The sequence below is a fragment of the Canis lupus genome, chromosome 10, assembly GCF_011100685.1.
Source record: "Canis lupus familiaris isolate Mischka breed German Shepherd chromosome 10, alternate assembly UU_Cfam_GSD_1.0, whole genome shotgun sequence".
Classification (NCBI taxonomy): domain Eukaryota; kingdom Metazoa; phylum Chordata; class Mammalia; order Carnivora; family Canidae; genus Canis; species Canis lupus.
Window position 1 is genome coordinate 45,655,088 of NC_049231.1, and position 22,027 is coordinate 45,677,114.

The 22,027-nt window shown below is 39.1% G+C and overlaps 1 protein-coding gene across 1 annotated transcript in view; it reads left to right on the plus strand.

The window, feature by feature from the left end:
• Positions 1-889: 889 nt before the first annotated feature.
• The window catches only part of TMEM131 (transmembrane protein 131), a 227,443-nt gene continuing 206,305 nt past the window's right edge, over positions 890-22,027 (plus strand). The window contains exon 1 of the mRNA XM_038551086.1: positions 890-1,088. Coding sequence (XP_038407014.1) covers positions 890-1,088 — 199 coding nt within the window. The remainder of the gene's footprint in view (positions 1,089-22,027) is intronic.

Here is a 22,027-nt window from a genome sequence, read left to right on the forward strand (position 1 = left end):
GCAGGTCCCAGGGCTCAAGCAGCGCCACCAGGAACTGAGTCAGGCCAGGCGTGTCCTCAGACGGCCGAAAGGCGGAGGTGAGACCAAGAGGAGTCACTGGAGTGGATTTTCCGCGCGGGGCCTCGAGGTCCGGAGGCGTCCTCAGCGCTCTGGAAGGCTCTCGCACTGCAGTACCGGAGATGCAAGCGCAAGGGGCCAGTTCCCGCGTTAGAGCAGCGGACCGGCCTCCCCCGGCGCCCCGCAGCTCCTCCGGCCCCGCCCACGCCCCAAGGCGGCTGCGCGGCACGGCCTCCCTGTCTCCACGTGATTGCCGTCACCGCCTCTGCGAAGCGTGAGCCGCCATCATAAGTCCTGGCGGCTGGGCCCGGGCCTGGCTCCCTCCTCCTCCAACGCGGGGCAGCGGTGACAGGCTGGGGTTGTCCTGCCCGCGTCCTGTCCGGCCGGTGACGCCGTGGGCCTCCGAGAGCGGGACAAGAAGTTCGAACCCACGGACTCCGGGTCAGACAGACCGGCCGGCTGGCCCCCTAGGTGGCGGCACGGCGGGGGCGGTGCCCAGGGCCGCGCCCCGCCCCTCGCAGGCCAGCGCCCGGAGCCCGCGGCCCGTGCCCGTTTCCAGTATGGCCGCCCGCCGTGCTTGACCCGTGGCCTCTCCGCTTCGACTCTTCGTAGGCGATGCCGAGGCCGAGGCCGTGACTGACACTCTCGCTCACACGCACGCACGGACCCAGACCCACGCCCGGAGCCCGAGCCCTGGGCCCGGAACCACTCTCGCCCCCGGCGCCGCGGCCAGAGCCCGGACCACGGCTCCCGCGCCGCCGCTGCCGCCGCCGCCGCCTCGCCGAGAAGGGCCGCGCCGGACGTCGAGCGCGGCGGGCCCCGGCCGGCAGGGATGGGGAAGCGGGCTGGAGGAGGAGCAGCAGGAGCCGCCGCCGCCGCCGCCGCCGCCGCCGCCTCCACGTCCGCAGGGGCCGGTGTGGAGCCCGCGGCCCGCCGCGGCGGGGGTCCCCGGAGCGCGGCCGCCGGCCTACTGGGAGCGCTGCACCTGGTGCTGAGCCTCGTAGTGGCCGCGGCGCGGGCCGAGAAGGAAGGTGGGTGTCAGCCAGCCGGCATCTCCCGGGCCCGGCCCCGCGGCTGTCAGCGCCCTCGCGGAGGCGGCCGCCGGGCTGCGAGCGGGGAGGAGGGGCTCGGCGCGGGGCGCGGGGCGCGGGGGGCGGCGGAGCGCGCAGCTGCGGGCGGCGCGAAGTTGCTCGGTCGAGCCCCGTCCCGAGCCGGGAACTTGCAGCTCCGATGCCAACTCGCGGCGTTGGCCGCACGGAGTTGCTCTTGTCCTCCGTGATTCCTTCCCCTTGCCTCGCCCCCGCTCCCCCTTGACTCCTGTCACTGCCATTTCAAAACTTCCTGAATTCTCGTAATTTCTTGCCACTTGGCCCACTGGGTCGGAGGGCCGTCTGTTTAGATCTGATCGCCGCTAATAGTCACATTTAGGACACTCCCCCCCCCCCTTTAGTTGTGGTTTTAATAACGGCGTGCACACCGAAAAATGTAATAAAAAACATCGCAAGACTGGTGGAAAGGGATCAAAACAGCTCACAAGATTTTACTTTGAATTCGTTCAAACGTTTCTGGGAGAGGACTCTTGTTTCTTCAGCTTCCCTCTCCTTGACCGCTTTGCAGTATTGATTGTTTTCAGCGAGCAGTTCTGTTTATATAATACAGTTCTGTGTAGTTCTTTAGTAAGTTTAGGTTGTTAAGATGGGCTGTCATCTTTAATATGGAAGAGTTTAAAAACAAATATCATTTCTAGTGTACAGACCTTTATCTATAATTTAGTTAAGGTCTGAACCCCAGTTTTTTTCTTTTCCTTTTTTTTTTTTTTAAAAGCGCATTAGTATCGAATGACTGTAAAACTGGTACTTCTACAGGGTTAAAAATTATTTTGTAATCTAGAGGACCAACATCTAGCTGTGTTGGCACTACCTGTTTTTTTTTTTTTTTTTTTTTGAGCTTAGGGAAATGAGTGATCACTGAGCTTTCACAAAGAAATAACTAAAAGTGAGTGGTTTTTAAAAAGCTAAGCAAAACTTGTTTAGCTTCCACTTCACACTGAACTGCTACTACAAGAAAATAATGTCTTGCCACAGTAACTTTCGGGTTGGTGTTCTGCTTTATGACTTAAGTCGCTTCTTATCGTTATTGAAGGCAATCGTTACTGAGGTTAATGTTAAAGTACAAATGTGCCTCTCTTTACGGTTTCTTTATTTTTGTTCCACACATTACATTCTCTCATTTAACTGTAAGCAGCCTTAGTCTGGGTGAACATCGATGGAAATAATTCAGAGAATTGGCTATCTATAGAAAGAATTAATTGACAGAGGCAAGAGTATTTCCGGAATAAAATATTGCTGCTTTAGGACTAGTCAAGCCTTTTCATTGATTGGTTACAGATCTGCACTTAGATGATTGTTACTATTGTGTGTCCAGCACGGTCTGGCATGCAGTTGGTGTCCTATAAGCGCTAAAAGAGTGCAATAATTTAATGGCATGTCTCCTTTTGTTTCAGGTTAGTCCTTGGAAGGTATTGTGTCCTTGCCTTTCTGTTCTTTTGCTTACCTTGTAGAGTGCCAGGCACATAGTAGGGATTTAACATTTGTTTGAGTGAATGACTATCTTCATGGGCCATTAGCACAGGGAAATAAAATAATGATTGAGTCTCATAAAACATTAAGGTTATATTACCCTTCTGCTGCTTTTTCCCCCACAGCCATACATATGCTGTGTATAGTTAACAAATCCCTTGTTTGAGAAATGTCAGTCTAAATGATACTCGTTAATTTCCTATTTGTTTAGTTTATAAGGTTTAGTGAACGCCTCTAATACTCACCAATGTAAGGCTCAGATGAGGAGAATGACTTGCCAGGGTGTAAAGTATGAAAAAATGTATTTGAATCCATCAGTGGTCCTTGCAGAATCAAACAGCTTTTGTGACTCATGTTGTGTCTGTATGAACAGTTTGAATGTACAAACCAGCAAGTCAAGATATTGATGGTAATTATACTAATACAGAACATAAGCCTCTGCCCATCATAGATGAGATCTGGTTCTAATCAAATATTCCGTGAAGGTTGCTCCAAAAATGGCCTGTGCTTTCAGCCTTCTTGCTGATCAAACTACAATATTGTTTTTGTTTGAGTAAGTAGAAGAAATGAGATTGATTTTTACATGATTGTGATACCATGAGTTTGGCGTCTGATGGGTCACAAATACAGCATTTGCCCCCAAAATGTGCTGTTGAGGTTTTTTTTTTTTTTCATTTTCCCAGGAAGCCTGGGCAGATTTCTGAAGGTAGCGGAGTTCAGTTTGTCAGTTTAAACCCTAGGATTCTTTGTATTTATTTTAGTAGTATAAACTAGTAATTTTTCAAGGTTAAGATTTCCTTGCTATATTAATGATGATTCTCTGGGTGTTTTGTATATTTTTCCTCCGTTGCAGCAGAATTTCACTAGAAAATCTTCAAAACAAAATAAAACTATCTCTGAAGAAAAACAGCAGAAATAGCTAAGCACATTACTGAATGCAGTTTTTTATGTTTGGACTAGATGTTTATTTCCTTAAGTCAGAAGCAGGAGCCATTCCTTGTCTTAACATCCTAGATGTCTTAACATTCCTATATCTTAACATCCACTTTTACTGTTCAATGGGGATGTATAATTATTTCAGAGAAAAAGGACCTTTGAGAATGTTTTGGCTGTGTTCTGCAGTTTGAAAGGAGTTTGAAAGAGTTGGGAGAGGTAGAAGTTTCTATAATTACTACAAATAACTTACTCTGGGTTGGTGTCAAAATTTTTCTTGAAGTTAAGATCTAGATATTGAGAATAGTGAAAACATGTTTGTAGTGAAAATATGATAAAAAATATATTGTGAAGATATGTGTATGTTAAACATACAATTTTTAGTTGTATTTTGTTGGTTTTTAAGATTTTTATTTATTTGAGAAAGAGAGTGAGTGTGTGAGGGAGGAGCAGAGGGAGAGGGACAAGCAGACTCTGCACTGAGCACGGAGCCCAGGGTCTCAATTCCGTGACCCTAAGATCAAGATCTGAGCTGAAACCATGAGTTGGATGCCTGACTAAGCTACCCAGGTGCCCCAGTAGTGCTTTGATTTATTAATCTGCCTGTTGTGACCAGCAAATAAAAACTTTTTAAAAAGCATCATATATCAGGTAATAAAATTTCACTGTGAAATGGGTATTTGGAAGGCACGGTTGTCTTTTAATTTATTATAAATAAAAAGCTACATTTTATGTATCTAGTAGATATAAAACTTGGATAGATTTTCAGGAATATGATTTAGTTTGTGACACATTTCAGTGTCACATGTATTAACTAGCTATTAATGGCAAGGCAAAGTTTGATAATCTGTATTAGGACTTTTATATTTGTTTGCTGGATACATTAGTTTTGTGTGGAAAGTTGTGTTTTAAGTTGTATTTGTGACGGATGCAGGAGGAGGAGCATACAAAGTGTTTTATCTACAAAGCATATGAACAAAATACTTAGTGATAAAGGCCAGAAGAAAAGAGATTAAAATGTAATTAGAGTTATTTTAGGATGGTAGAATTATTATTTTTTATTTATTTTTTTAATTTATTTATGATAGTCACGGGGGTGGGGGTGCCAGAGACCTAGGCAGAGGGAGAAGCAGGCTCCATGCACCGGGAGCCCGACATGGGACTCGATCCTCGGTCTCCAGGATCGCACCCTGGGCCAAAGGCAGGCGCCAAACCGCTGCGCCACCCAGGGATCCCGAGGATGGTGGAATTAATTAGGAGTGGTAATCATTTTTTTCTAATCAAATGATTATAATGTAAAAATATTTTTAAAAGTGATTTTCTCAAGAGTGAAGTGTTTTAATCCTTTGAATGGTGGTAGAATGGCTACTCTTTAATTTAGAGCCTAGGAAGTAGAATATTAACTTTGTTAACACTGCTTCACTAATGAATTTTTGTTGGCTTATTTTTACGAAAAGCTGTTTGCCTCCGCCAGAAGCTTTGGAATCCCGTAGTTGGAGAAAGTGTGTCCTCTTTCTCTTGTTAATGACTATTTTCCTTCTCTTTATAATCCTTTCAGTGGGTCCTCATAGACACTTGCCAAAAAGATCAGCTTTGAGAATAGATGTAAAATCATCTAATTTGTTATCATCCGAGTAGTAATAAGCCAAACTACTCTTAGGGAAAAATTAAATCATTGCTGAATGCTTGATATTTTAGAAATTCTTTTTCATCTGCATATGGCTCAAGCTTCCTGACTGGCCTTGGCAGATGGAGAGGCCTCTTTTCTATGGCTGAATTTTCTCCTATCTGTTTTCAGCAGCATCAGACACTGTTGATAGCTGCTTCTCAGAACCTTTCTCCCTTCATTTCCATGACTTTGTACTTCTTGGTTATCATCCTGCCTTAGCCGTTAGCCTCCCACTGGATGGATGCCTTCTTTCACGTGTGTGTCCAGCCACCAGCGTGCACTGTACCCATCCTGGGCAGCATTCTCTCACACCACCTCCGGTTCCCTGGCTTTTATTAATACTAGGATTATTCTCTCTGCCACATTGGTCTTATTTTTGACCCCTTAGCAAGTGGTGTCAACGTCTGTTCACCTTCTTGGTCCGCTCTCCCACACCCTCCAGCCCAGCAGCCTTAGGGTAGGTTCTCACCTGTGGACTTTCTCCATTTCTGTTTGCTTTGTCTTTATTACTCATCTGTCATTCATTCTGACACATTTAGCTACTTAAATGATCGAACGGGTGACCTTTCTTCACGCAGACTGGAATTTTTGAACCTCTGTCAACAGCTGTGTATGTATATAGCAGGCATTCAGTTTTAAATGAAGGTTTACCTCAAATGACCTTATCTTCCCTCTTATACCTGAGACTGGGTGGAGAGTTAAGAGTACAAGTGAAACCTTGACCATGATTGCTGGTGTCATTAGGAATTCTACTGTAATAAGACAGGGGGACACCACTTTTTTCTTCTCTGCCTGTTGATTTTTCTTGTAACTGAGTGATATACACTTATGTAAACCACACTTAGAACTTTCGGAATTTAAGGTTTCAGATTCTCATGTACCCCAGTTGATAGATCATGAAACAGGCACAGAGAAATTAAGTAGTATTCTGAAGGTAACAGAGTTGGTAGGTAGTTGAGCCAAGATTTCATCCCAAGCTGTCTGTTCCTAGAACCAACTGTATAGGGGATCCCTGGGTGGCGCAGCGGTTTAGCGCCTGCCTTTGGCCCAGGGCGCGATCCTGGAGACCCGGGATCAAATCCCACGTCAGGCTCCCGGTGCATGGAGCCTGCTTCTCCCTCTGCCTGTGTCTCTGCCTCTCTCTCTCTCTCTGTGACTATCATAAATAAATGAAGAAAAAAAAAAAAAAAAAAAGAACCAACTGTATAATCTTGGATGAGTACTTAAGGTAGTAGTACTTAAGGTAGTAGATTTTGATGTATACCAGTTGGGGAAAGAGCAGAACTGCCAGTTCTTAAAAAGGCAGTGTATTAAGTATTCTAGAGAAGTGGACCTTTTTTTTTTATTTTTTTATTTTTTTTAAACAACTGTAAACATCCATATCTCTTACTATTTACTTGTTAACCATTGAAATGATCACAGGCCATTTTGGATCATGTACATTCTTAAAAAAGAAACCCAAGGAAACCCATGAATGGATAATCTAGGGAACAGATATTTGGTAATGAAAGCTATTAAAAAAAAAAAAGAAAGCTATTGATTCTGTTCTCAATGATTGAAGTACCTAATATATTCTTGGGTCAAGATTAAGGCTAAATTCTGTGACCATTGCTTAGTTCTAGATTAGTATGGCAAGTTAGTCTGGATATGTGAACTATTCTCAGAAACTGGCCCTGATTATAAGGAACTGGAAATAATCCAAAGGCTGGTAGTGGTGTCAGCTTTTGACAGTGGGGAAATCTCTTTGAGACTTTCATTAGAGCTCCAGGAGTTCCCAGAGAAGTTCATTTCTATGCTTTGTTCATTCTTCTGAAGGCATTTTTGGGTTAGGTAGTCATTAGTTTCGTTTGTAGTATTAGATCAGTTTTTCTTTCATTCTTGTGTGATTGCCTTAGAAAGATTTTTAAAAAGCCATAACTCTGTGTGATTCATTTGGTTGCATATAGCACTTAATGGCAAAGTATGAAAAATGCCTAAGGTCTAAGAGGATCTTCAAGTCTGTCTGATCAAGTGTCAAACCTGTTTTGTTTGTTTCTATATAATTGTTAAAAATCATAAAATTAACCATCTAACCATTTTAAGAGTGCAGTTCAGTAGTATTAAGTATATTCACATTGTTATGGAACAGATCTCCAGAACTTTTTCATATTGCATAACTGAAACTCTGTCCATTGAACAGCAGCTCCCCATTTCTCTCTCCCCTGCTCCAGTCCCATCATTCTACTTTCCATTTTTATGACTTTGACTACTTTAGATATCTCATATAAATGGAATCAAGCAGATTTGTCTTTTGTGGCTGGCTTATTTCACTTAGCATAATATCCTGAAGGTTCATCATATTGTAGCATATGACAATATTTCTTTCCTTTCTAAGGCTCAGTAATATTCTGTTGTAGTTGTATAGCATTTTTTCGCTTTCGTTTATCCATTTATTTAACAATCAGTAGGATATTTGGATTGCTTTTATTTTTTGGCTTTTGGCTGTTGTAAATAATTCCGTTTGGACAGGGGAGTGAAAATGTCTCTTTGAAATCCTGCTTTTTATTCTTTTGGGACATATACCCACAAATGGGATTACTGGATCATATGGTAGTTCTATTTTTGATTTTTAAAGCAACTGCCATACCATTTTCCATATAACTGCACCATTTTACAATTCTATCAACAGTTCACAAAACTTCATTTCCTCTACATCCTCATCACTAGTTGTTATCTTCTATTTTTCTTGTCTGTTTATAGTGGCCATCCTAATGAAAGTAAGGTTATACCTTATTGTGGTTTTCATTTTCATTTTTGTAAGTGATATTGAGAATCTTTTCATATGCCTGTTGGCCATTTACATTTTTTTTGGGGGGGGGGGAGGAAGTATCCAAGTCCTTAGACCACTATTAAATTGGGTTATATTTGTTTTTAGTTGGAGGGGTTCTTTATATATACTGACTATGAACTCCTCATCAGGTAGATGATTTGCAGATACTTTTTCCCCATTCTGTAGGTAACTTTTTTACTCTTTTGATTATAATCTTTTATACACAGAAGTTTTCAGGTCTGATGTAGTCCCATTTGTCTATTTTTTGCTTTTGTTGCTTGTGCTTTTAATGTCATACCTGAGAAAACATTGTCAAATCTGATGTCATGAAGCTTTTTCCCTGTTTTCTCTAGGAATTTTACTTTTAGGTTTTTCCATTTTATTCCTTAATCTGTTTACAGTTAATTTTTGTATAAGATGTAAGATGAGTGTCCACATTCATTCTTTTGCTTGTGAATACCCTATTTTCCCAGCACCATTTGTTGAAGAGATGTCCTTTCCCCATCGAGTGGTCTTAGAACCCTTCTCTCGGGCAGCGCTGGTGGCTCAGCGGTTTAGCGCCGCCTTCAGTCCAGGACATGATCCTGGAGCCTGCTTCTCCCTCTGCCTGTGTCTCTGCCTCTCTCTCTCTGTGTCTCATGAATAAATAAATAAAATCTTAAAAAAAAAAAAAAAAGAACCCTTCTCTTATATGAAGATCATGTGATCATATATGAGAATTTATTTCTGGGCTCTCTATTCTATAGGTCTGTCTCTTCATGCAAATACCACACTTTCTATTACTGTAGTTTTGTGACATGTTTTGAAATTAGGAAGTGTAAGTCCTCAGAGTTTGGTTTGGCTGTTTGGCATCCCTTTAAATCTCATATTTTAGGATTTTTTTTCTGTTTATGCAAAAAGTACTCTCATGGTTTTGATAAGAATTGCATTGACCTGTAAATTGCTTTTAGTAGTTTGGACATCTAAACAGTATTAAGTCTTCTAGTCTGTGAATGCAGTCCTTTCTTGGTAGAAGAGGCAGTGAACCAGAACCAATTAACAATGAACCAGAATGAATAAAGATATTTCTGAAAAGCTAGTATTTATACAATTTTGATTTTCACCATTTGGGAATATATTTTGTTTGCGGTTATTGCCTCTGGTAATGCCTATAATTACTTAATGATGATGGCTAGTGTTTATCAGGTACTTTCTTTGTATCAAGTTCTGTGTTAATTGCTTTGCACGCCTTATCATTTAATCATATCATTAACCCTATGTTGGGTGTCAATTCTTCCTTAACTCTTCAAATATGTTTGTTCTCGGTTACAATTCCTCTGTGGCTGTCAGTACTCCCGGGAAGTCCTTGCTTGTGATAGTATAATACATGGTTTTAATCTCCAGTAAAATATGACAATATATAGTAAGTCTTTCTATACATACAGTCTGGAGGTCAGTTTGGAAAAACTTTTTTCACTTTCACAAAAAATTCATGTTGATAGTAAAAACGAAACTAGTTATAAAATATAGATAAGTAAATGGAGAGCAGTTCCTATAATCTATCAAGTATAAAGAACTGGGTGCCTGAGTGGCTCAGTTGGTTAAGTGTCCAATTCTTGGTTTTGGCTCAGGTCCTGATCTTGTCATGGTGGTATCGAGCCCCATTTTGGGCCCTGTGCTCAGTGTGGAATCTGCTTCAAATTCTCTCTCTCCCTTTCACTCACACCCTCTTTTTCTTCCAAAGAAATAAAATCTTTTAAAAAATAACATCAGTCATCAATTTTCTAGTCTTTGTTCCTTCTGTCTCTTTTTCTCTACTTCCCATTTAAAAAAATAGATATTGACACATTCATTGGCTTTGAAGAAAACCGTCAGTTCATATTTCAGTTCAGTATTTTGTGAGGGTACCAGCTTTCCCTCATTGGCTGTTACTCTTAAGTCCTCACCATTCTGGCAAGAAAAGTTGTCACATTGTTTTAACTGACTTTTAGAAAATTGCCACTGTTTCTTAACGATGGTTTCATACTACTGAGTGATACAGTTAAGTGTAAGTAGTATCTCAGGTTCAGAGAGGGAGGAGTCAAGAGCTCTACCTAGTATGCTGAGATTCACATAGCCTTGGGAAATTCTGAGTGATCCTAGGCAGTATTCTGCATTTGGACCCAAGTCAAAATGTGTGTCAGTAAGGAAAGAATTCTGGGACCTACCATTCTGCTATGTATGGCCAGGAGTTGGAGGAGGAAGGAACATAACAGAAGTGCTTTGTGAATTACCTAAATCAGTGAGAAAGAATTCATGACCTTACCTGGGACTCTAAGAGGTAATAGTTGGGAAGTGGAAACAGTGATTCAGAGAGTGGCTTTGGGCTCTGGTCATCTTCTGCTTTCTGGCTGTGTGATGTTTGTAAGTATGATTGACCACTTTGTATCTAAGTTTCATTATCCATAGAGTAGGGATAATAACAGCATCGTTCTTATTGAGTTGTTGCAAAGATTTACTGAGGTAGTTGGTGAAAAGCTCTTAGCACGGTGACTGACATTAAAAAAATTACTAGGAAGACTGAAAACCTATACATTTGCTAACCGTATTTCTTTGTATTGTTTGATCTTATGTCAATTTTTTCATTGGGGTTTGGATTTTTCATTTTTGACTTAAATGAGCACTTAATTAAGGATTTTGTTTCTCCAAATTTCCATTTCCATTTGAATTTTCTATTTATTATCATTATTTTAAAATTTATTGGCCAAATCTGCCACTCTTTTCCTTTATGGTTACTGCCTTTGTTATTATGTATAAAAAGCTCTATGCATAAAGTATATTCACTAATTTTTTTCTCTACGATTCTATTTTTAAATGAAAATCTCTAATTCATCAGTCTTTTGGTATCAGGTAGGGAATCTATTTGTCTCAAATGGTTAGTTGCCTTAACACCACTTAGTGAGTTATACACAGTGTTTCCTTTTCATGCAAATTCTGTTATACAGTTGGATGAGTTACTTGATTTTCTGGTTTTGTCCTAACTGACAAATATTTTTGTTTTAAATTTAAATATTCCATCTTTGTGTATTTTATTCTATTCAGTTGTCCGTTTTATTAGCTGGCTTGACAGGTCATTCCCTCCCCCTAAATTACTGTTTTTCCGAAAGCATTTTCTTGTCTACTTTGTTTTTATTCTCTGTAAACCTTAAAATCATTTTGAAGAAAATAAAATTCTATTTGCTTTTTGATTACGGTTGTGTTAAAATGTTAGACAAATTTGGAACCTTTTGATATCTTATCTAATATTCCTCTTTATTTTCCTTACATTAAGTTGAGCTGTATGAAATTGCCATTTTTGTAGGCCCCAAATGATTGAATAATAGCTTATTCAATAATATTAACATGTATGCTGTAGTACTGTATTGGCTAGAGTGTTAAAGTACTGTTAAATAAGAGTAGTGAAAAAGCAGGCCTTATCTTTTTTTATCTTTTAGGGAAGTACCTTCAGTGTCTCATTATGTGAAGTATGATTGTGGCAATTGGTTGGAATTAGATGTTTTTGATAATAAATATGATCAAAATGTTATGTTAATGTTTTATCAGATGAACTTTTCTTATAGGTTTTTACTCTTAAGTTAATGATTTTGGCTGTTTGCATTACAGCAGCAATTATCTTAACTCCTTCCACTGACCTGTCTTGGTGAATTAACCTACATCTATGTTCCCTCTAGAAAACCTGTCCATGATACCCATTAAACTTGAATTGCTAACAGGTCCCTCTCACATTCACACATTTGCTCCCTCTAATGTGTGCATTTTTATTGTTTTCTTTTTTCTTTGTTTCTTTTTACCAAACTCTTTTTCAAAGCTTTTGAAATATGTCAGATGTTGCCAAAAAGCTGTCAATAGTAATAGCAACAACAAAAAGTAGTTTTAAGAATAAGAAGAAAGAAGAATAAGAAGAAATGTGCAGAATTTGAGGAAAACTAAAACATTCTTGTAGCTAGAGAAGGAGATTTCAATAGAGGAAAGACGTTCCTCTATTGCACTTGGGTGGGAGAACTCAGTATCATAAAGATGTCAGTTCTGAGTTAACAATTAGTAACAGTTGGCAATTAAAAAATACCAACAATTTTTTATAGTCAAGAAAATTGATGTTAAAGTTCAAATGGAAAAATAAACATGTAGGAATGCTGGGAAAATGCTGAAAAAGAAAAGTTATGAGGTGTGACTGGCACAAGCAGTTATTAAAATATATACTGTAAAGCCTTTATATACTTGGAAAATGTAAGATATTGGTGTGTGTGTGTAGAGAGAGAGAGAGAGATAAGTGGAATAGAAAAGAAATTCCCTAAGTAGATCTTAAGTCCATGTAATGTATGCTGCATACCTACTTTCCTTTAGGGAGTCTGGAATGTGCAAGGCAGAGAGTGCCTATACGGCCAGACCCCCAGTTAAAACCTTGCACCCTATATTAATTTCCTATTACTGCTGTAGCAAATTACCACAACTTTAGTGTTCTAAAACAATGCAGATTTATTCTCTTATAGTTCCGAAGGGCAGAATTCTAAAATCAAGATGTTGGCATGTCTGTGTTCCTTCTAGATGCTTTAGTGGAGAATCTTTTTCCTCTCCTTTGTGGGCTTCTAGATGCTGCCTGCATTTGTTGGCTCATAGCCCCTTCCTCATATCATTCCACCTTCTTTCTTTTCTTTTATAAAGATTTCATTTATTTATTTATTTATTTATTTATTTATTTATTTGAGAGAGAGAGAGAGAGAGAGAGAGAGAGAGAGGGAGGGAGGGACATAGGCAGAGGGAGAAGCAGGCTCCATGCAGGGAGCCTGATGCAGCACTTGATCCCGGGACTCCAGGATCACTCCCTGAGCCAGTGGCAGGCGCTAAACCTCTGAGCCACCCAGGGATTCCCCCCCCCCCCACCTTCTTTCATTGTGACCTTGCCTTCTGATCCTCTGATTTGCCTACCTCTTGTAAAGACCAATGTGATTATATTGGACTCCTGTAGATAATCTAGGGTGATCCTCCTGTCTCAAATCCTTAACTTAATCACTTCCACAAAATGCCTTTTGCCATATAAAGTTAACTTTCACAGATTCTGGGGATTGGGACGTGGATATCTTAAGAAGCCATTATTTAGCTTGTCACAAACATCGAGTCTGTGTTTGTTTAAGTTTCTCTGATAGATAAGACACCAAGAGCACAAACAGTGAAAGAAAAAATAGATAAATTGGTCATCAAAATGAAATAGTTTTGTGTTTCAAAGGTCAATGTCAAAAAAGTGAAGACAGCCCATAGAATGGGCAAAATTTTTTGTAAATCACACACCTGATATGCAGCATGTATCTAGAGCATATAAAGAACTCTTATAGCTCAATAGAAAAAAGACAACCCAATTAATAAATGGACAAAGGATCTGAATAGGCATTTCTCCAAGCAATAAGCACATGAAAAGATGCTCAGTGTCATTGGCTATCAGAGAAATACAAGTCAAAACTAAAATGAGATACCACTTTACACCCACTGATACACTTGTAATATAAATGACAGGTAATAACAAGTGTTGGTGAAGATGTGGAGAAATTAAAATGTCATACATTGCTATTGAGAATATAAAATGGTGCAGTTACTTTGGAAAACAGACTGGCAGCTCCTCAAAATGCTAAGTATAGAGTTACTGTATGTTACAGCAGTTCTCTTGGGTATATTCCCAAAAGAAATGAAAACATGTGCACACACAAACTCATTCAGGAATGTTCATAGAAGTATTTTTCATAATAACCAAAAAGTGGAAATAACTCAAATGTCCCATCAACTCATGAATGGATAATAAAACGGAATATTATTCAGCCATTAAAGAGAATAAATAAAGCATGGATGCAAGCTATAAATACAAATGAACCTTGAAAACATGCTAAGTGAACGAAGCCAGGCACAAAAGACCATGTGTGACCAGGAAAAAATGTCCCCAATAGCAAATTGTTAGAGACAAAAAGTAGGACAGTAGAGACAGCTTAGGGCTGGGGGAGGAAAGAATTGGGAGTGACTGCTGAAAGGTGTGGGGTTTCTTTTTTGGGATGATGAAAATGATCTGGAATTAGTGGTGATGATTGAACAACTCTGTGAATATACTAAAAACTATACGCTGTATTTTAAATGAGAAATTCCATACTATGTGAACTATATCTCAATAAAGCTGTTATTTAAGAAGTTTATTTAAAAATTGACAAATGTCCTTTTTGTCTAAGAAAAAAGAAACGAAATAAGCTATTGCTTCTCACTTATCTGACTGGCAGAAGTTTAAAAGCTCGATAATACCTCTGGTGAACTTGTGGGAAAGCACAACCATGCTGGTGGGAATGCAAAAAAGGTACAACCTTAATGGAGTGAAATTAAGCACATTATCTGACACAACTACATAGATGTTTAGGGTTTAAACCCAGCAGTCCCTTGGGATCCCTGGGTGGTGCAGCGGTTTAGCGCCTGTCTTTGGCCCAGGGTGTGATCCTGGAGACCCGGGATCGAATCCCACATCGGGCTCCCGGTGCATGGAGCCTGCTCCTCCCTCTGCCTGTGTCTCTGCCTCTCTCTCTCTCTCTCTCTCTCTCTCTCTCTGTGTGTGACTATCATAAATAAATAAAAATTAAAAAAAAAAACAAAACCAGCAGTCCCAATCCTAGGAACTGACCCTGGAGGTACACTTCTGACATAAAAAAATACATATGCACAAGGTATTCATAACATTATTTGTAATTGAAGAATACTGGAACCTGCCTAAATGTCCATATGTGTAGTTGAATATATTACATCCATACAGATTATTATTATATACTTAGCAAACCGAATGAAGAAGATCTCTAGAGTCTGATATTCAGTGATTACCTGATATACTGCAAAATGAAAGCAGAAGAGAACCAAAGATAAAGGAGGAAGAGAAGGAGGTAAGGGTGAAGGGAATATGTGTTGTCTGTTAGAGTATGCTACTTTAACAAATTATTTTATGTTTTGTGTTTGTGTGTATGTGTGGTGTGTAGTTCTATAAATAGATGAGTAAGTTTGCATAATTGCCACCACAATCAGGATACAGAACAGTGCATTACCCCCCAAAACTCTCTCGGGCTTTGCCATTATCGTCACACCCTGTGTCCACACTTCTAAACCTTGGCAAATGACATGTTCTCCATCACTATAGTTTTCTCTTTTTGAGAATGTCACGTAAATGAAATCATATGATATGTATGGTTTTGAGACTATCATGTTGAGATTGGTTTCTTTTATTTCCACAGTGCCTTTGAAATTCATGCAATTTCTTGCACGTGTCATAGTTTATTCCTTTTAATTGCTGAATAGTATTCCAGTGTGTGAATATACCATGATTTGTTTATCCATCATATTTTAATGAAAATATTTGCTGTTTCCAGTTTTTGTCTATTACAAATAAAGCTTCTGTGAACATTGACGTACACGTCTTTGCATGCACATGTTTCTTTTTCTCTTGGGTAAGTACCTATGAGTGGAAAATCTGAATCATGTGGTGGCTGTATGTTTAACTTAATAAACTGCTAATTTGTTTTCCAAAGTAGTTATTCCTCAATAAAAAATGATAGCATCTTTCCATGTGCTTATTTGACATGCATGTATCTTTTTTGGTGAACCAGCTCTTCAAATCTTTTGCCCATGTGTATATTGCATTATTTGTTTTCTAACTGAGATTTGAGAATTCCTCACATAGTCTGGCTGTAAGTCCTCTGTAGATACACGTTTGCAAAGATTTCCTCTATGTCTGGGGCTTGTATTTTCGTTCTCTTGAAGAGGAGTTTTTAATTAAGTTCCAATTTATCAAGTTCTTTAATAGATTGTGTTGTTAGTATTACATCTAAATCTTTGCCTCACTCAGAGTATCAAATATTTTCTCCTGTGTTCTCTTCTAGAAGTTTTATAGTTTTAGGTCTTCCATTTAGATCTATGGTCCATTTTTTTTTTTTTTAACGTATGGAACAAAGTATGGATCCAAGTTTATATTGTTTTGCATACGCATATCTAGTTCTAGTGTGATTTCTTTGAAAAGGCTGTTTTTTTTTCCTGCTGCATTGTCAGTACAGTTGTTGAAAATCCGTTGCCTATGCATGTATCAGTTTATATCAGGTTTCTTGTTCCAATAATCTATTCGTCTATCTGGATGCTGGAACAACACTGTCTTGACTACATTAGCTTTGTAATAATTACTAAAACAGTGTTAGTCCTACAAGACTTTGTTTTTCTTATTCAGAGTTGTCTTGCCTATTCTAGGTCCTTCACATTTCCCTAAGAACTTGAGAGTCCTATTATCAATTTCTGTAACAAAGATTGCTGAGATATTAATTGGGATTATGTTAAATGTATAATCAGTTGGGGGAGAATGGACATTAATATAGTCTTCTGAAAAGAGACATTTTCTGTATTTAGGTCTTTAAGTTCTCTTAGTAATAATTTGTAGTCGTCACTGTAAAAATCTTTTATATTTTTTATCAGATTTATCTCTAGTATTTTTTTTTAAAGATTTAACTTATTTATTTGAGAGAGTGCAAGCAAGAGAGCACAAGCAGGTGGAGCAGCAAAGGGAGAGGGATAAAGACTCCCCACTGATCAGGGAACCTGGTATGGGGCTCCATCTCAGTACCCTGAGATCATGATCTAAGCCAAAGGTAGCGGGATGCCTGGGGAGCTATGTGGTTGGGTGTCTGCCTTTGGCTCAGGGCGTGATCCTGGGGTACCAGGATCGAGTCACACTTCGGGCTTTCTGCATGGAGCCTGCTTCTCCCTCTGCTATGTCTTTGCCTCTCTCTCTATATATATCTCTCATGAAAAAATAAAATCTTAAAAAAAAGCCAAAGGCAGTCATTTAACTTATCTAGACCCTCAGGCGCCCATAGTATTTCATATTTTTGATACTATTCTAAATAGTATCAAATGGTATTCTAAATGGTATTTTTTTAAAATTCAGTTGTCACTGTTCATTACTAATATATAGGAATGAATTGATATTTGTATATTGATCTTGTATTTTATAATCTTCCTAAACGGATGTATTAGTTCTAATAACTTTTCTATGAGTTTCATTGTATTTTCATTGATAATTATGTTTGCAAACAAAGACAGTTTTACTTCTCCTTTTCCAGTCTGGTCACAGTTTATTTTGTTGCCTGATTGTACTGGCTAGAACCTGTAGGACAGTGTTTAACAGAAGTGGTTAAGATTAAACATTCCTGTCTTGTTCATAAACTTAGGGGGGGCGGGAAGCAGTGAATCTTTCACCACTAAGTGTGATTTAGTTGTACATTTTTCCTAGATATTCTTTTTCAGGTTGAAGAATTTTATGTCCAGCGTGATGATAGTTTTTAGCAGGAATAGGTATTGAATTTATTGAATGGTTTTTCTGTGTCTATTGAGGGTTGTTGTTGTTATTTTTTAGCTTGTTCATATGGTGAATTACTAGCCTTGAGTTTCTTACTTGATCATGACATATTACCCTTGTAATGTATTATTGGATTTTTTTTTGTTGTTACTGAAAGTTTGTTTAGATTTTTTTTATGTCTGTGGTCATAACAGAAGGATAGTGTTATGTTTTCTTATATTTACTTTGGGTATGAAGGTAATACTGGCCTCCAATAATTAGTTGAGAGGTATTTTTTCCTTTTTAACTTTTCGGAAGAGTCTATATAGAATTGGTGTCATTTTTCCTGTGACATGTGATAAGAATTAAGAATTGAAGCCATCTGGGCCTGGAATTTTTTTGTGGGGAGATTTTTAACTACAGTGTCAATTTTTAAGATACAGGGCTTTTCAAGTTACCTTTTTTGGAGTGAGCTTTGGTAATTAAAGTCTGTCAAAGAATTAATTTCATTTAAGTTGTCAGATTTATTGACAAGGTTGTTCATAATGTTCTCATCTTTTGAATATTCGTAGAATGTGTAGAGGTGACACCTCTGATTCTTGATGTAGTTTGTGTCCTCTTTTTTCTTGGTCAGTCTGTTCAAAGGTTTATCATGTTTAATATTCTGCTCAAAAACAACTTTTGGTTTTTCTTTTGTCTTTCTCTCCCATCTTTCTTTATACTGATTTCCACTAAGACTCTCATTATTTCCTTTCTTCTGCTTCCATAGGGCTTAATTTGCTCTTCATTTTCTAGTTTCTTAAGGTAGGAACTAAAATCTTTGATTTTGGGGACCTTGGGGATTTACCAAGGATTTTTTTATTATTGAGTTATAATTTAAATGCCATTTGTTGGAGACTATACTTGGCATGAGTTGAATCCTTTTGAATTTATTTTTTTAAGATTTTATTTATTCATGAGAGAGAGAGAGAGGCAGAGACATAGGCAGAGGGAGAAGCAAGCTTCCCATGGAGCCCAATGTGAGACTCCATCCCAGGACCCTGGAGTCACAACCTAAGTCAAAGGCAGACGCCCAACCGCTGAGCCACCCAGGCCTCCCTCCCATGAGAAATTTGATGTCATGTTTCCTTTGTTTCTCTCTATGTAACATAACGTTTTTTTCTCTTGATTCTTTTAAGCTTTCTCTTTGCCCCTTGTTTTGAACAGTTGTATATCTCCTGGTAGAGTTTTCTCATGTTTCTTGTATTTCAGATTTATTGCGTTTTCTTGGATCTGTATATTTATAGTTTTCATGAAGGTTGGAAATTTTTCAGCTGTTATTTCTTTAAATATTTTTCCTGTCCTCCTCTCCCCAACCTCAGTTTTGGGACTCTAGTTATCCATGTATTAGGCAGCTTGAAGTTGATTCCACAACTCAATATCCTATTCAGTTTTTGCTTTTGTTTCTTGTGTATTTTATTTTGGATAGGTTCTGCTGCTTGTGTCTTTGAGTTCATTAATCTTTTCTTTTGCAATGTTGATGTGCCATTAATCCCATTGTGTATTTTTCATCTCACACATTGTGGTTTTTATCTATAGAAGTATAAGTTCAGTTTTGTTTATATCTTTTATTTCTTTTTAAACATGCGGAACACATCTATAAAATATTTTTTTTATTAGCTGGTTCTAACTTTTGTGCCAATTCTGGGTTGGTTCCAACTGATTATTCTCTTATGGGTTCATGTTTTCTTAACCTCTTTATTCAGTCGTCTGTAATTGAATGCCAGATGTTGTGAATTTTACTTTGTTGGGTGCTTTAGTTATGAATTCATTCTTGAACTTTGTTTTAAGAATCAATTAAGTTACTTGAAACAGCTTGATCTTTTTGGGAGGCTTGTGTTTAAGATTTGTTAGAGCACTGGAGCAGTGCTCTGTCTAGGACTAATTACTATCCACAGCTAAGGTAAGACCCAATTCTCATGAATTACGGGTTTTTCCAGTTTGTCAGGTGGGAACAGGCACTTTAAGTGGCTCACATACTGGTCCTTCGAATCCTTTTGGATATTTTTTACCATCCTTCGGTAGCTGCTTCACGTGCATGTGCTGATTGGGATTTTGCTGAGTACTCAGTGATTCTCCAGGGTTCTCTGTGCCGTGTTTTTCTTTCTGGTACTCTGTCCAGTGGACTCTCACTAACTTGGATTCCTTAGACTCTCAGCTCTGTCTCAACTACTCAGTCCACCAGGCTCTATCACAGTTACCCTGCCTGCACTGTGGCTTTACTCTCTCAAGATAGTAAATTAGGGCAATCATAGGGCTCAGCTTGTTTGTTTCCTATCTCTTAGGGATTGTTGTCCTTCACTGACTGATCTGTAAGGTCTGAAAACTGTCATTTCATGTATTTTGTCTGATTGGTTGTTTCTAGTGGGAGGGTACGTATGGTCCCTGTCATTCTATCATACTCAGAAGTAGAAGTCTAGATATCTGTATCAGTTGTTATTCTCTAGTATAGCCAACATTGTTATTTTCAGGTGTTGTTCCTGAATCTCTTTTTTTTTTCTTTTTTTTTAAATTTGTTTTTTATGGTGTTCGATTTGCCAACATATAGAATAACACCCAGTGCTCATCCCGTCAAGTGGCCCCCTCAGTGCCCATCACCCAGTCACTCCCACCCCCTGCCCACCTCCCTTTCTACCACCCCTTGTTCGTTTCCCAGAGTTAGGAGTCTCTCATGTTCTGTCTCCCTTTCTGATATTTCCCACTCATTTTTTTCTCTTTTCCCCTTTATTCCCTTTCACTATTTTTTATATTCCTCAAATGAATGAGACCATATAATGTTTGTCCTTCTCCGATTGACTTATTTCACTCAGCATAATACCCTCCAGTTCCATCCACGTCGAAACAAATGGTAGGTATTTGTCGTTTCTAATGGCTGAGTAATATTCCATCGTATACATAGACCACATCTTCTTTATCCATTCATCTTTCGATGGACACCGAGGCTCCTTCCACAGTTTGGCTATCGTGGACATTGCTGCTATAAACATCGGGGTGCAGGTGTCCCGGCGTTTCACTGCATCTGTATCTTTGGGCTAAATCCCCAGGAGTGCAATTGCTGGGTCGTAGGGCAGATCTATTTTTAACTCTTTGAGGAACCTCCACACAGTTTTCCAGAGTGGCTGCACCAGTTCACATTCCCACCACCAGTGTAAGAGGGTTCCCCTTTCTCCACATCCTCTCCAACATTTGTTGTTTCCTGCCTTGTTAATTTGCCCCATTCTCACTGGGGTGAGGTGGTATCTCATTGTGGTTTTGATTTGTATTTCCCTGATGGCAAGTGATGCGGAGCATTTTCTCACGTGCTTGTTGGCCATGTCTGTGTCTTCCTCTGTGAGATTTCTGTTCATGTCTTTTGCCCATTTCATGATTGGATTGTTTCTTTGCTGTTGAGTTTAATAAGTTCTTTATAGATCTTGGATACTAGCCCTTTATCTGATACGTCATTTGCAAATATCTTCTCCCATTTTGTAGGTTGTCTTTTAGTTTTGTTGACTGTTTCTTTTGCTGTGCAAAAGCTTCTTATCTTGATGAAGTCCCAATAGTTCATTTTTGCTTTTGTTTCTCTTGCCTTCATGGATGTATCTTGCAAGAAGTTGCTGTGGCCAAGTTCAAAAAGGGTGTTGCCTGTGTTCTCCTCTAGGGTTTGGATGGAATCTTGTCTCACATTAAGATCTTTCATCCATTTTGAGTTTATCTTTGTGTATGCTGCAAGAGAGTGGTCTAATTTCATTCTTCTGCATGTGGCTGTCCAGTTTTCCCAGCACCGTTTATTGCAGTGTGGCAGGATACAAAATCAATGCCCAGAAGTCCGTGGCATTTCTATACACTAACAATGAGACTGAAGAAAGAGAAATTAAGGAGTCAATCCCATTGCACCCAAAAGCATAAGATACCTAGAAATAAACCTAACCAAAGAGGTAAAGGATCTATACCCTAAAAACTACAGAACACTTCTGAAAGAAATTGAGGAAGACACAAAGAGATGGAAAAATATTCCGTGCTCATGGAGTGGAAGAATTAATATTGTGAAAATGTCAATGTTACCCAGGGCAATTTGCACATTTAATGCAATCCCTATCAAAATACCATGGGCTTTCTTCAGAGAGTTGGAACAAATTATCTCAAGATTTGTGTGGAATCAGAAAAGACCCCGAACAGCCAGGGGAATATTAAAAAAGAAAACCATAGCTGGGGGCATCACAATGCCAGATTTCAGGTTGTACTACAAAGCTGTGGTCCTCAAGACAGTGTGGTACTGGCACAAAAACAGACACATAGATCCATGGAACAGAGTAGAGAATCCAGAAGTGGACCCTCAACTTTATGGTCAACTAATACTCGACAAAGGAGGAAAGACTATCCACTGGAAAAAAGACAGTCTCTTCAATAAATGGTGCTGTTCCTGAATCTCTTGATACAAGAAACATTTTTATGTAATTATTATCAGATAGGATGGTGTATTAGTTTCCTATTGCCTGCTCTAATAAATAACCACAAGCTTAGTGGCTAGAAACAATGCTAATTTATCTTACAGTTGTAGATATCAGAAGTCTAAAGTGGATCATGTGGGCTAAAATCATGGTGTTGGTAGA